This window comes from Pseudochaenichthys georgianus, chromosome 23 (genome assembly GCF_902827115.2).
Source record: "Pseudochaenichthys georgianus chromosome 23, fPseGeo1.2, whole genome shotgun sequence".
Classification (NCBI taxonomy): domain Eukaryota; kingdom Metazoa; phylum Chordata; class Actinopteri; order Perciformes; family Channichthyidae; genus Pseudochaenichthys; species Pseudochaenichthys georgianus.
Window position 1 is genome coordinate 19370590 of NC_047525.1, and position 14200 is coordinate 19384789.

The 14200-nt window shown below is 41.8% G+C and overlaps 1 protein-coding gene across 3 annotated transcripts in view; it reads left to right on the top strand.

The window, feature by feature from the left end:
- tbc1d22a (TBC1 domain family, member 22a) overlaps positions 1-14200 on the top strand; it is a 123097-nt gene that overhangs the window by 68294 nt on the left and 40603 nt on the right. For all 3 annotated transcript variants that reach the window (XM_034112607.2, XM_034074668.2, XM_034112608.2), the window contains 2 exons: positions 6906-6981; positions 13755-13882. In XM_034112607.2, the coding sequence (XP_033968498.1) occupies positions 6906-6981; positions 13755-13882 (204 nt within the window). The remainder of the gene's footprint in view (positions 1-6905; positions 6982-13754; positions 13883-14200) is intronic.

Genomic DNA, 14200 nt, shown 5'->3' on the forward strand with positions numbered 1-14200 from the left:
ATAACTGTCATTCTCAGTATGTAGGAGCTATGTGCTGCCAATGAGTCGCACCTGCCATGCCCAGCGAGGGAAATAAAGTCAAAAAGTTTAAGAAGTCCATTACTCCGCCAGCACAACCCCTGAGGGGGCTCAGTTCTAGAGCCAGTAGATGAAAACCTACCTTTTATGTTAATTCTGCAGATATTCCTTTTACAGCCGGGGCTCTTAAATATACTTTCAATTCCAAGACCCTTATTGGAGAAATGTAATTTCTCCAATAAGGGTCTGAACTTATCCAATGGCAGACTTGATAAATGAGGGTCCAACAGGGAAATGTCTCAATGTGAAATTGTTCTAAAATGTTTATTATTTATCAGATGCAGTTTTGGTTTTTATATTCTACCTCACTCGTATACAGTAGGTAGCTACAGATTGGAGAATATGAAGTATCTTTGTATTCATTCAGTATAATATGTGAGAGGTGCTCCACAGTACTGATGTTTACTGATGTACCAGAGGCTTAAAACATTAGCGTTGCATCTTTATATCTAACGTCTGTCCTGTTAATCCTTCTGCTGGCAAGTCATTTGAAAAAGGAAAAGAAGAAAGAGCAATTCATTAAAAAACACAAATAATAGATGGTCAACAGCTCCCTCTCCTGCTGCTCTGTCGGAGCTACCCCCCCCCCCCCCCCCCCCCCCCCTTTGAGCACAAGCTAATCGGAGTGAGCTTGCTCATCGTCAAGGTAACCATCTGTTTCCGCATTGCCAGCCAGAGATGGGGTCTCCCTCAGATGGGAACAGGGGTCCGAGAGGCGACGTCTAGCAGACGGTAGCCAGACCAAACCAGACGCCATGTCCTGTTCTGTATTCCCCAAGGGTCCCCCTACTGTCACCTTGGGCTGTCACTCAACACACACACACACACACACACACACACACACACACACACACACACACACACACACACACACACACACACACACACACACACACACACACACACACACACACACACACACACACACACACACACACACACACACACACACACACACACACACACACACACACACACACACACACTGGAGGAGTGATCTGCCAGCTGGTGTGTGAGAGATGCTTGACAGCTTGTTTGTACATGTGTTTGTGTTGTCTGTCTTACATTGGGTCTGCATATAAATGTAGCCACTATTCGATAACAATTTAGACCCGAACACCTCCACCTACCTCTTTTTAATAAACTGGAATCTAAATTACATACTTTCCCACTTTTTATTTATTTATTACGGTTGTCTCATGTTAGCCAAGTTAGTTTACATGAGTTCAGTGGAAATGGAAGTAACAGCTGCTGAGGGGAAGAGGTTAGAATAAAGGATGAGGCTTAGGAAGGATGGAAAGAGACATTTATGTAATAAGAATGGCATAAAGAAAAAGAGTGTGCACCCTATTGCTGGATAAAAACATTGTTAGCAGGAAGGCAGGTGTTGCTTATCACGTGTGGGGTCATGGAAGCCAAGGCCGTTTTCTTTATAGGACACAAGTCATACACCAAGGCCATACACCAGTTACTTTCCCATACTTCCTTGTGATATAACGAAAAAGCTTTCACATCTGTTGTAAAAATTAATCGGCCTTGGATTGGTGTTGCGTAAACAGGCCACTTCACAAAGAAAATGCTTGGAGGAAAATAGTGGTGTTGAAGATGTACAAGCTGTTCACTTGCGTGATATACACACGACGGATTTGCATCACTCATCCGAGTCGTATCGCCGAGTGTTTCAGTTCAACAAAGCAATGCATGAAGTTATTTTTGTATTCCTACTGTACCCTATTTAATGTCGTCAGCTCACGTTGTGTATTTTATTTGTTTTTATTGTAGTTTTGACTTGCCTCGATTCCAGCGTCCGACCCTTCACTTTTTGAACTTTGAGTGCACCATTCGGATACTTTAGATGCATTTTGCTATATTTCCCATTGGGACACACTTACACTCAAAATAGCACCTTTAACTACAGAAGTACGCCAATTAAGACACAGCACTAGCTTTTAACCGTCGCCATCTGGGACAGCTTGAATTTGTCACAGATACCTCATTCACACCAACGCAACTCCGGTTCAAGCTCCATGCTAGAGCTTTTCAGGTTCAGAACCGGTTCTTCGGTTTAGCTCCGGCTCTTTTTTTGTTGTTGCTCGAAATGAACCGGATTCCGGAGCTAAGAGGCCGCTCCGCTGCGGTGTGAACAGGAAAACCCGGTGCTTTTCAAGATCCAGCTCCGAACCGGCCCTGAAACACCGTTGGTGTGAATGTGTGCTCCGCTCAGAGTTCAAATAGTTTTAACTTCAACCTTGTTCGGCATTGACCTATCGCATCCTAAGGGGTCTGCTGTGTCTCAAACTTGTGGACTGCCTGTTCTCTTGTGCTGCAGAAGATAAGTGCCCCGAAACTCAGGACAGACGCACCCAAAAATCAACAGAACAAAAGCGAGCAAATCGTCCTGTAGCTCTGAACAACTGTAATTGTCTACGCCTATGTCTACACTTTATCACACACTGTCATCTCGCTCATAATTACTTTCTGCTACACATACACCCACACGCACACACACCCCCCCCCCCCCCCCCCCAGGGAATGACAGATTATTGCCCTGTCCTTCAGTTTCCTTCAGTCGTCTGCCCTTTATCGTGACCTGTCATCTCTCCCTCTCTCTTTCTATCTTTCCCTCGCTCACACACACACACACACACACACACACATTCACAGACGTACGTACGCATACCGTGGAAGCATTCTCGTGTTGATTCTGTCCAGCTTGCTGATAGACATCCTGTGCCACAATAGGAGGCAATCTAAGTCCGGCGTGCAGCTATTGTTGTCTCTAATAGAATGGACTGAGAGGTGAAGAGTAGCTATTGATTCAGCAGACTGAGAGAAGGGGGGGTGGGACACGTGTGAACAAAGAAGACAAGAACGAGAGGCAGTTGACACCTGGCCGAGAAAGAGAGACACAAGATTTTACGTTTGAGTCGTGTGTCTGATGTTGTTTTGCGTGAAGCGGGCCAGTTCTATTTACTCGCTGGGTCAGGTGTAGTCGATGGACAGATGGCGGGAGAATATTTGAATAGTGAAAGAGTGAGAGATGATTTCCTCCTGTTGCCTCAGCTGATCAAAGGTCTGACACATTGGATCTGACTAAAGGGAGCATGTCGGCATCATAATGGGGAAAGCTGGACAAAGGAATAAAGGAGGTGAGATGTAAAAAGTGGAGGAATTGCGATAGAGAAGAGGTGAGAAAAAGGAGAAGCACTTAAGATAGAAAGGTGTATAAGAGAAAAATATATAATGCAGGAAAAAAAGTGAATGGGTAGTAGATTAACCTCATCACGAATGTATCTCGACAACAATCATTCATAAAATGTTGTGTTAGTGATTGATATGGGGAAATGAGAGAAGGAAGGATTCAAAGGACAAAAGTATGGCGGGCAATAAAGGATTATGGAGAAATAAAATAGGGAAATTAAAGGAAGGGTAGGTGAAGGAAATGACTGATACAGAGGAAGCAGAAGGACAGATAAGCAAGAGGGATAATAAGCACCTTAACTAACTGACAAACAAGAGCCAAATTAATTGTTGTCTTTTTATATCTGGTTGCGATTAAAGTAGAAAAAGCACAATTACACCATGTGACGTGATAGCGCTAATGTTAGAAATGCTAACTCATTTAGCTTGCACATGTTTCTGGAAAACACGAATTGGAAACATATTAAAATCTGTCCATAACTATTAGATAGCTATGTTATTATTTTGCTGCTGATTTAATGCTATTCCATTCAAATACAGTTGGTGGTTGTAACGCGCAAATAAGCTATCAATGTAGCAAAGTGTGTACTTCACACTACAGTTAAAGTAGAATCATACAAATATATGAACAAAGTCGAACCGGTAGGGAGGCATCTGAGTTGAACATGTTTACATGTCAGCTAAAATGTTCAGCTCCATCACCTGTGTCGCTTCTCCCTGCCTGGTCCACTTTCCCTTCATTTTATTCAATTCAAACATGATTTTACTCTGTAATAACAAATTATGGAATAAAATGCATACGGGAAAGATGTACGAGACAGAAATATAAAAGCTACAAGAACAGACAGAATATATTGATTCACTACTGCACTATAAATAATGAGGCATACCTTTTGAACAGAAACAAACTTCGTGATGCATGCAAGCAACGATTTTACAAGTGGAGTGAAGAGACTGTGGCAGACTTATTGAAAGATTCATTGGGTATGAGCAACAATGTGATCAAGAGAACCAGGCACAGGTATGGAATAAGGAAAGTGCGAGACATGGTACAGTATTAAAGACAAAAATAAGTGTGAGAATAAGTTTGAAAGATTGAAAAGCAATAAGGAGACCTGCCGAGTAAAGGGAAAAGGGTATAGAGGGAGCTGAATAGAAGTTATAGAAGTAGAAAATGCAAACGGACAGGAAAGAGGGGGTGGGGGGAGAGAAGGAAGGGCAGTTGATTAATGCCAGCAGCTTCAATAATGCAAATGTAATTACTTCTACTGGCCCTCACACTTGCTTAGCACTAACCACATTAACACCGGGGTTGTGGAAATGGAGACGGAAAGAATGAGAGCCGGAGAGCTAAACGGATAGCAACAACAAGAAGGATTGTGGAGGAGGAATGTGAAAAACAGAGTGATGGAGACGAGATGGGTGACATGGGGCCAATAGAGAAGAAGTCCATCGAGTAGACTTTCCCATATTAGCCCTTGGTTAAGTCGCTTTGATATTATTGCCCAAATTATAATGGATATTTGTCGCCAATATTGGTATTTAGTAATCAATACAAATCGAGAAAAAACATCTTAAAATGCATCTCATGGAATTGTATTTATTTATTTTGACTGTGACCAAGATATGTAACATTTTGCAGCTGAACTAGACGCAGTGTATCTAAATAACCTACAATCTAGTTTTGAATGTATATGCGCCGCTATCTTTAAATATACACTTATACCGATATATCTGGAGTAAGCTAAGTATGGCTAATTTATCCAACCAATTGTAGTCTAGACTTGTCAACAACAGTTTTCGTAGATGGTTGATACGTGTAACAATTGGGGGAAGGAGATAAAGGTAGGTCATACGGGAAGAAGTAGAAAGAAGACATATTGAATCATTTAGCGGCTATGGAGGGATGGAAAAAGTGTGAGGTGCTATAGGTGGAGGATTGAAAATAAAATGCAGCAGAGAATGCGGTTTCTAGCCTGCCAGCCAGTGATGGACTCAGGAGGACACACACGCCTTGGTTCTGCTGAGCCTGAAGGACAACTGGAGCTGTTTATTGCTAAATGACTTCTCCCCCCCCCCTCTCTTTCTCATTCTCTCCCTCCATCTCTCTCCCTCTCTCCATCTGTTGGATAGTTTGCCACATCAGCTGTTCTCCAGCCACACTGCAATGACCCCTCAAGGAAACGTAATCCTTGTTGTGTGTGTGTTGAAGTGTCGGGCGTACACACAAAATGCTTATCTCATATGTATTGTATTCTGCAAGTTCAACTGTCCGACAATGCTCACTCTTGGGATCATATTCAGGATTGGTCATGGTTTTCATATCGCAACATAATCCCCATCAGGTTGACCACAAGTCGTTTTTAGCCAGCCTCAAAACAGCAGAATCTAAATCTAAATTACACCTAGCTTAGCATGCTAGTGGCGCCAACAGTCACCCCAGAATCCTCTTTGGTATATGTGGTGCATACAAAGACACAGAGCAGATTGAACATAAGGGAGAAGATGGCAATTCACATTTAACAAAACATATAAAAAAGCAATTTTGCATAACAACGTAACAGCCAGGAATGCATTGAAATACATGTTTGAATAGAAACCAGAGACATAACGTCTTTGGAATGTCGCAACGCTTTTATTGCACACAATGTAGCTGGTTAAAGAAATGATTCATGACTCACATCTATTACCTCTTGAAGCAATCTTTTCTCACATACCTACACGGTGTACAATCTAAAAACAGTGTTGAAGAATTTCATTACATTGCGGCCGTGTTTAGCATTCAAACTCTCAAACAACAGGTAAAGTAAAATCCGAGTCTCATTCATCAGGTTGTATACTCTTTACTTCCCATATGTATTTTCTTTAAAACCTTACTATTTAAACCATTTCTGCTTAAACAAAAAACGGGACAATGTTAAAATGAAGGCCTCGAGATCTGTGGAATATTTCACAAATTCACGCTGGTTTGGAGGCCTTGGCCAAATCACGGCTCACTGGTCATGTTCTTTCAGTCACATTCACAGCGAGCCCTCTGCTTTGTCTTCAAGGCCACGGCCACTCTCGTCTTGTCACGCCCACTCTCGTTTTGTCACGCCAGTGTTTTCTGTTTTTACAGAAAGGCTTTGTGTGAGGTGTGAACACGGAGAGCCTTGGCACACACTTGAAATCTGGAATGGCCATTGCATTTTTCTGAAAATGAATCCCCGAAGTGAAAAACTGAAATGTCCCTCCTCCCGCCAAACGGCTCCGAGACGTCAATGTGAAACTAATCACGTTAGCTTAGTCAACGAACGCTCAATTTCACAGCACGTCTGAGGAATTACAGAGAAGTGTGACAAATATTCATGTTTGACAAAGATCTACTACTAAGCTCTTGATTTTATTGCTTTTCCTTGCACTTTTCGCCATGTGGCCATTGAAGTATTATCCACTTACTGATTTGCTCCTTGTGGTTGCTTATAATGATGTATGCCAGCAAAAGCACTTTCCAGCGACTATTCACTTTTGGAATGCATTCATTCTAAAAAAAAGACAGATTACAGATTGAACATTTTGTGTTTTTCATCCCTTAATGATGGAGCCTTGGCCCATATTGACTTCGAACTGATTTTTCTCCTCCTCAGGACAACTATACATTTGCCCAGCCAGGCATCCAGAGGAAAGTCAAGGCCCTGGAGGAACTGGTCAGCAGGATTGATGGTAAGTCATCCAACCATCCAGAAAGCACTTTCTGCTCACAGCTCTGCCTTTTTCGACTTGATTTCCATTTACTTCTTTGTCTTTCCAGTTGATTCTTTACTCTGTATATCCACAATTATTTTCTATTTCATGTCTTGTCCTTAAAACAGCAACTATTATGCAAAATACCCCCTGAATCACTTTGTCTGCTTCACATCGAACAAGACAATGAGCTTCCTTCAGGAACGTTTCTCATTTTTCTTTCTTGAATTAATTTTTATATCTGTTATTTTCGCCCCTTTGATACAAATTAATACAATCACATGCTGCCTAAAAATGATCTAAATATGAAAAAGTCCAACATGTATTCACACAGATGTAAACATGCAGAACGGGAATGTGTTATAAGGTTTTTAGGAGATCTTTCTTCTGCCTCTTTTTACTTCAAATAGTGCCTTAATGAGGATAATTGTTTCCCCCTTACAGTTTTCTTAACATCTTAGCTTTCTTTGATAGTTTGAATTCATGTTAGAACTAGATAAACACCAGGAAGTTATATTTGCTTTCACGCCTTGTTTATTCTGCGCTATGTAGTTACACGACACCGCGATGGCTGATTGTCATTACACCGGGCTGTCGGGGGAACTGTGAACGTGTTGGTGATTATTAACGCAAAACAATGGCTTGCCGAGGGATGGAAGTTAATGTATGCACACCGAGTGTACTCATACAGAGCTCCTAGTGTTAATTAGCAACGCTGCTTCTTCTTCTTCTGTTTCCTCCTTCTCTTTTACACGTTGTCAAAACAATAACCGTGAATATGTTTTCTGATGGCTTTCTATCCAAAATGAACTGGCATTGGGAGCAGTGTGCAGAACAAGGTCTAACACAGCAAGCCTTTTGTACAATGGTCATGTTCTTGGCTAACCTTGGAGCCGTCCAACCATCCTGTCACCCGCTCTGTCGGCCAGAGGGAGGGAGGACTCGCCCGCTGCATTCAAATGGATAGACGTGTGCGTGGGGGGGGAAAGTGAATGTCAGAGAAAGTTAGTGTGCATATGCAGGCCTGTCTGTTTACATGTGTGACCGTGACAGCAAATAACTTGCCGGTAGAAAGGGCAATGTGCGAGATTGTTGTTCCAAGTGGCTAGGGTTAGGGTTGGTGTGTATTTTCAACAAAAGTTAATGGAAAAAAAGAAAGAAGCCAAGTCCTCCCAAGCACTGCCACAGCACAGCAAAGACATAAAAAATGACCTGACTTTTTTACTGTATCTTATTCCATAAGTGCCCTGTCATCATAGTTGGGGCAGAGCCATTTTATACCTCGCTAGCTTGACATTACCACCCCTAATGAGATCACAGATAGCTTTTATCTCGTGTTACAGGATTGTTTTTCGCCCCGCTGTCGACATAGCATCTGTTTTGGGAACAATGGCCTCTCATCTTTTTCAAAATTACCCATCAGCGCTTATCAGATGCTGGGTAATCCACAGCGTTGTTGAGTTGGATAAAGGGTGAGGTCCTGTCTTCTTCACAACAGGAAGGTGTTTTAGCTACCGCTTCGGATATACCATCCATCCTGATGCAATTCCTGCGTTGTATGATCCAATTTTATGATATATTTGTTGTGTATGTTTCTATTCAGATTCCCAATCCACTACATTATCAGAGCTAATGGTACTTAATCTTGCAGCTCATTCATTTTAGATTTGTTGGGAAAGAATTGGTGCAAAATGAATGTATTATCATCCATTAGAGCGAGGTGGTAACCTTCCCCATAAGGCAAGGAAAACGCTTCAGCTGTTGCTATGGGTGTCATGTTTCAGCCTCTTAGCAGTTGGGTATCCGATACAGGGACATTAGTAGTTGATGGGGTATTTGTTAAGCCAATGGGAGGAGAGGCAAGGATCTATAGAGGAGGAAGGAGGGATGTTTTTTGACCTCTGCTCAGTGTTTATAATTTCATTATTGTTTGCTGTAGGGTCAGTCGGGAGAGGACATTGCTGATCTGTCAGTCTTTCACCACTTTGTCTGATTCAGGGAAAACATATATACTGCACCATACATATACTGCAGTTTTAATGACAATATCATATTTGTACACACTTTTACTCCTCCTGCTTCTCCTCCCCATTTACCCTCCCTCTAACTTTTAAATATGTATTGGCAGGAATACGTGATAAACCCAGGAAACCAAAAATGATGAATAGATATCGAGAGTCTAAAGACACAAACAATTTAGGAGGTTTGATATCGAATTAAGACGTGGAATTGAAATCCCAGAATGACAAATCAACAGATTGTTTTATTCATATTTTCTCTGGATATTCCATTTTTATTTGTTGTTTTTTTCGGTCCCAACGGCTAACCACTGATTGATCTAGGTATGATTAGAAGTAAGGAAACCAAAAAAGATACAGGATTGATTAAAAACAACAAAAAGCAAACCCATTCATTCCTTTACTTTGATTCTTGCAACAGTGAAGTTGTTATAAGGCTTTTACTTAGTAATGTCTTAGTCTCGGCTTGTTCCCCACTGTAAGTATCCCACTTGTAATAAGTGAAGAGATAACTCCCATTAGCATTGTTCGATGTTAGCACGTGTACCTCCTCAGAAGACGAGTTGTTTAGTCAACGTGCCGTGAATGTTCCTCTGATCTCTTTATCTCTCCTTTATATCTAACCATGCAATAGAACAAGTTCATCAACATGCAAATTGCCCAACAGCGAATGTGTTTATGCAAATGAGAGGACGCCCCATTGCAGCGTGCACTAAAACAACAAAAAGAAGAAGATAGCTGGATTTCAAGACTATTGCATAATGAAAGGCAGAAAAAAGCTGTTTTTATTTGTTAGGTTTGAAAAAGCCAGGATAATGTTCCTCTTTGTAGCAGCAGTTGCTACCATGGCTCGCCTCTGTCCGACTCGGTGTGTGATGTGTTACAGAAAGGAAGCACTAGTGAAAAGCAGGATCCTGTTGATTGATTTCTTACTACAGCAGTGTTTGTGTCAGGCTCTACTCAAGAGAAGAAATAAATGAGATGAGTACATTCTCTTTTTATACATATAAACACTATACTTATGAAGCGATAAGAATAATCCACAGTGAATAAATAAGGAAATGACAACGAACAGATTGAAAATAAAGCAGCTCCGTGAGCAGAACAGGAAGTGTAACTGTATTTACGTTTGTAGAAAGGAAAAAGAAGTCAGGCAGAATCGGCCTCGTCAGCAGAATCCTGAGAGGCGCTCAGCAGTCACTGTACGACCTTTGACCTCCTGCTGTCCACCCACACTGCACCAGCCACGGGCTGCAGTCCGCTGTGGGGAGCGGGCTTCGCCGGCACTGTGGCCTCGGTCCTCAACTTTAACCAGCAGTGGGAGGCAAGACAAGACTCATCAGTCAATCATTGTCTATGAGACATGTCATCCTCGACCTCCCTCAGCCCTCATAACGACCCACCATGCCGAGCTCGGCTCCAGCTGGACGGCATCCAACTGTCCAAAGTTTTAACACTTCATTCCATTTCTTTCTTTGTTCCGTTTTATGATTCCTCTCCCGCCGAGATAACTCCTCGTGACAAACGATTCCCTCCCCCGCCGCGCACCTCTCCCTCCATGTGTTTGGCGAAGTCGCTAATATTAGCTCGAGCAAGTTCATTAGCGTAATTTAACATTGTCTAAAGTTGTTCCACTCTCTCCCTCTCGGTTTGGCAGCAGGCTACGATCTGTCACTGTGATGCATTCGCTGTTAATGAGCTCGCCTTGTTTATGCTTTACCGCAGCATGTGATAATTAAACTGCAGAGAAGAATGTAAAACAAAAGCTTTGTTTACTTGATGCCTCGCTCGTGTGGTTGGAGTGCGTGTGCATAAAGGCCAAACATGGAAGGCAGGTGTCCTTCAAGTGTTTGAGAGCATTAGAGTATGTGTACTTGCCCTCGAAATATCTTACAGAAAACCTCAGTAATTAAAGCTTTATTGTGTGTGTGTGTGTGTGTGTGTGTGTGTGTGTGTGTGTGTGTGTGTGTGTGTGTGTGTGTGTGTGTGTGTGTGTGTGTGTGTGTGTGTGTGTGTGTGTGTGTGTGTGTGTGTGTGTGTGTGTGTGTGTGTGTGTGTGTGTGTGTGTGTGTGTGTGTGTGTGTGTGTGTGTGTGTGTGTGTGTGTGTGTGTGTGTGTGTGTGTGTGTGTGTGTGTGTGTGTGTGTGTGTGTGTGTGTGTGTGTGTGTGTGTGTGTGTGTGTGTGTGTGTGTGTGTGTGTGTGTGTGTGTGTGTGTGTGTGTGTGTGTGCCCTGTTGAAGAGCACAGAGTGAGAGGATGCAATAGTTCTTCCCTAACTGGCTTTTTATCATAGACGGCTCTTTAATTACAGCTCTACTGTATTGTGAAATGTGTGAGAGAATGAGTGTCATAGGTTTGATAACTCTGAATAAGGGAGGCGCTGGATACCAAATGGTATTTTTAATCTTTTGTTATGTAAAGAAGCATAAAACAAACACTTATCATGACGAGAGAGACGAACAAAGGCAGCCGCTGTCAGTGTCACAGCCTGGTGCATGCGGCACATTTCCAACTGACATTTCTTCCCCTCATTTCATTCTCGTCACCGAGTGTTCGTGCCGCGACACTGACGCTGGTGTTTGAACTCCACGCTGAGAACATATTGTGATCGCCACACGCAACGTATGGTTCTCTCTGGGCGGTTTGTTCCAAGTGAGGACATCAAATGAACCATCGTAGAGAAAAGGAGGATGCTAAACACATGTCATGGGTAAAAGGAGACCTATGAACACGTCTAAAAGCCAAGAGATGTTTATATTTGGAAAAGTCCAGCCTAATGAGACAAAGTGAGTGCAAACTGCAGCCTTGACTGGGTATTGTTTATTTTCAGCTGATCTCGGCACCAGAGTTAAGTGAAATACACTATTGTACACATAGAAATCCATCATACTTATCTTAAGACATTTCATTTCCAAATAAAAACAAATGCATCAAAAAGCCAGTAACACAAACAGATATGTTTTCTCATTGCAATAAACATGGGCATTGTTTAGCTTACACTGTTCTTGTAAGAATAACGTTTGCTAAAAACTCATTTTGAACTGAAGATCTATCTTATATTATATCATAAAGATAAATGTACAAACGCATTATATACTGTGGACTTTTCATTGGGGATACATTGATATATTGCCAGCCTTTTCTTAATGGGGGAAAGGAAAGGAACTTTTGCTTCTCCTTGTGCCAAAGTCTGTATCGTCACAGTGATGACGGGTTAGTAATTCTCTTTCCAGTAAACGGCAAATTTCATCATTTTAATGTCATTTCTTTATAGCCTTGCTTCGCTTGAGGTTTGGCAGCAGCGGCCTTAAAAGACTAAACCCAACATTATGGAGGCGTTATTAATATTCCAGAGATAGGTAATCAACTATTTGACATACTCCTTAGAAACACCAGTCATGCCAACATTAATTACCGTACTTTTCGGACTATAAGCCGCGACTTTTTTCCCCATTTTTCTTTTGTACAGCTAACGGCCACTAGGGAACCTCCTAAATCTATGGATTTAGGAGGTACATTTAACCACCTTTAACACTATGGGCTCTATGACCGGTCCGCGCCCGCCACCTTTAAGCGGCGGGCTCCAGCAGGAAAAGCTGGAGGCCAGGAAAAGAGTGAGACAGGTAGCGCGCCAAAGTAAAAGTGGAACCGAGAGACAGAACGAGAGCAAGACAGACGGACAATTTAGCTGCTGCGGCTTATATGCAGGTGCGCTTTATAGTCCGAAAAGTACGGTACACTGTAATCTGAGTTTTTCAATTCGAACTGTATTGTAATATTACATTTGAACTGTACTATGTATTATTTGATCCACCTGTACTTAAATCATGTTTTATAATTGTTTGTATGATAAAGATTATGCAATGTTTTTAGTGTTTGTTGATTGTTATGTACCTGTCTGAGGACTGCAGATGAAAGTTAGCTATTAGCTACAATCTGGCATAATTCATATCTTCTCTTTTCTGATATTAATGTATTTGTATGCATGGTCCTTGTTGAAATATATACATAAAAACATGCATTTTAGCAACTGCCAAATAACTTTTCTGCGGAGGAATCATGTATTGTTACACATTGAAAAGACAAAGTGTCTTGGGTTTAAGTTATAGGAGGATAGGTAAGTGTCCCTAGTAACAGTATTTATGAGTTTTTTCAATAAATCACACATATCTCTGTATACTAAAGAGTTAAAATCAGTGTTGCGCTTCTGCAATAATTAAATCACAACCTTTCTTTTAAATCACAATTTGACAGGGCGTTTTGCACATATTGACCTTGCATGGCAGAGATAAACAAAAAACACATTAATCGACTCCAAGTGAAAGCAATAATGTCAACAGAAATTATGAACATGCGCTTCACACCTTACGTAAACATGTCCTCGTTCCTAGATGTTGACCTACAGTAATATGTTCATCACTGGGCTGTTTTATTTAACAACAAACACACTCGCTTTTCTCCTCTCAGTTTTCTGTGTGGTTTTTCTCTGACAATTGTGATAGCTCTGTAATTACATCTCTTTTATGAGCAAGAGGCGCGTGTGTGTGACACTGACTGCAGTAGTTATTAACAAAGAGGAATCTGTCTATCCTCACACTTGTTACTGTCACCTTTACTATTGCCTCGAGGAATAGCTTTAGAGGCGTCTCTTGCTGGTATTCAGACAAAGCAGTGGAACTTTAATAAATCTGTCGTATTGTGTTTTTTAAATTTGGATTTGTATTATTTTGGCAGAGTCTGTGCACCGCCACATGCAGCAGTACGAGGTGGAGTACCTGCAGTTCGCCTTCCGTTGGATGAACAACCTCCTGATGAGGGAGCTGCCACTGCGCTGCACAATCAGACTGTGGGACACATACCAGGTAAACACACACACACACACACACACACACACACACACCGAACGAAGCTACTGTTATTGGGCTTTTTGTTATGTGTCCTTTTCTGGCTCTGCATGGGATTCTCAGAAACGACCATATTGTCTGATAATGACATCTATGATTGCCTCAGAAGTGGTGCTTTTGTAATTCCAGCCAATCCAAGCGCTATGGTGCAACATAATACAGGTATTATTATTTCTTACAATCATGACGGCTTTCTCTGTGATGGTCCTGATTACACAGAGCCTCATGCAGCCTTGCTACTGACACATGTTAGCTAAAGAGTCTGACTTAAGTTGT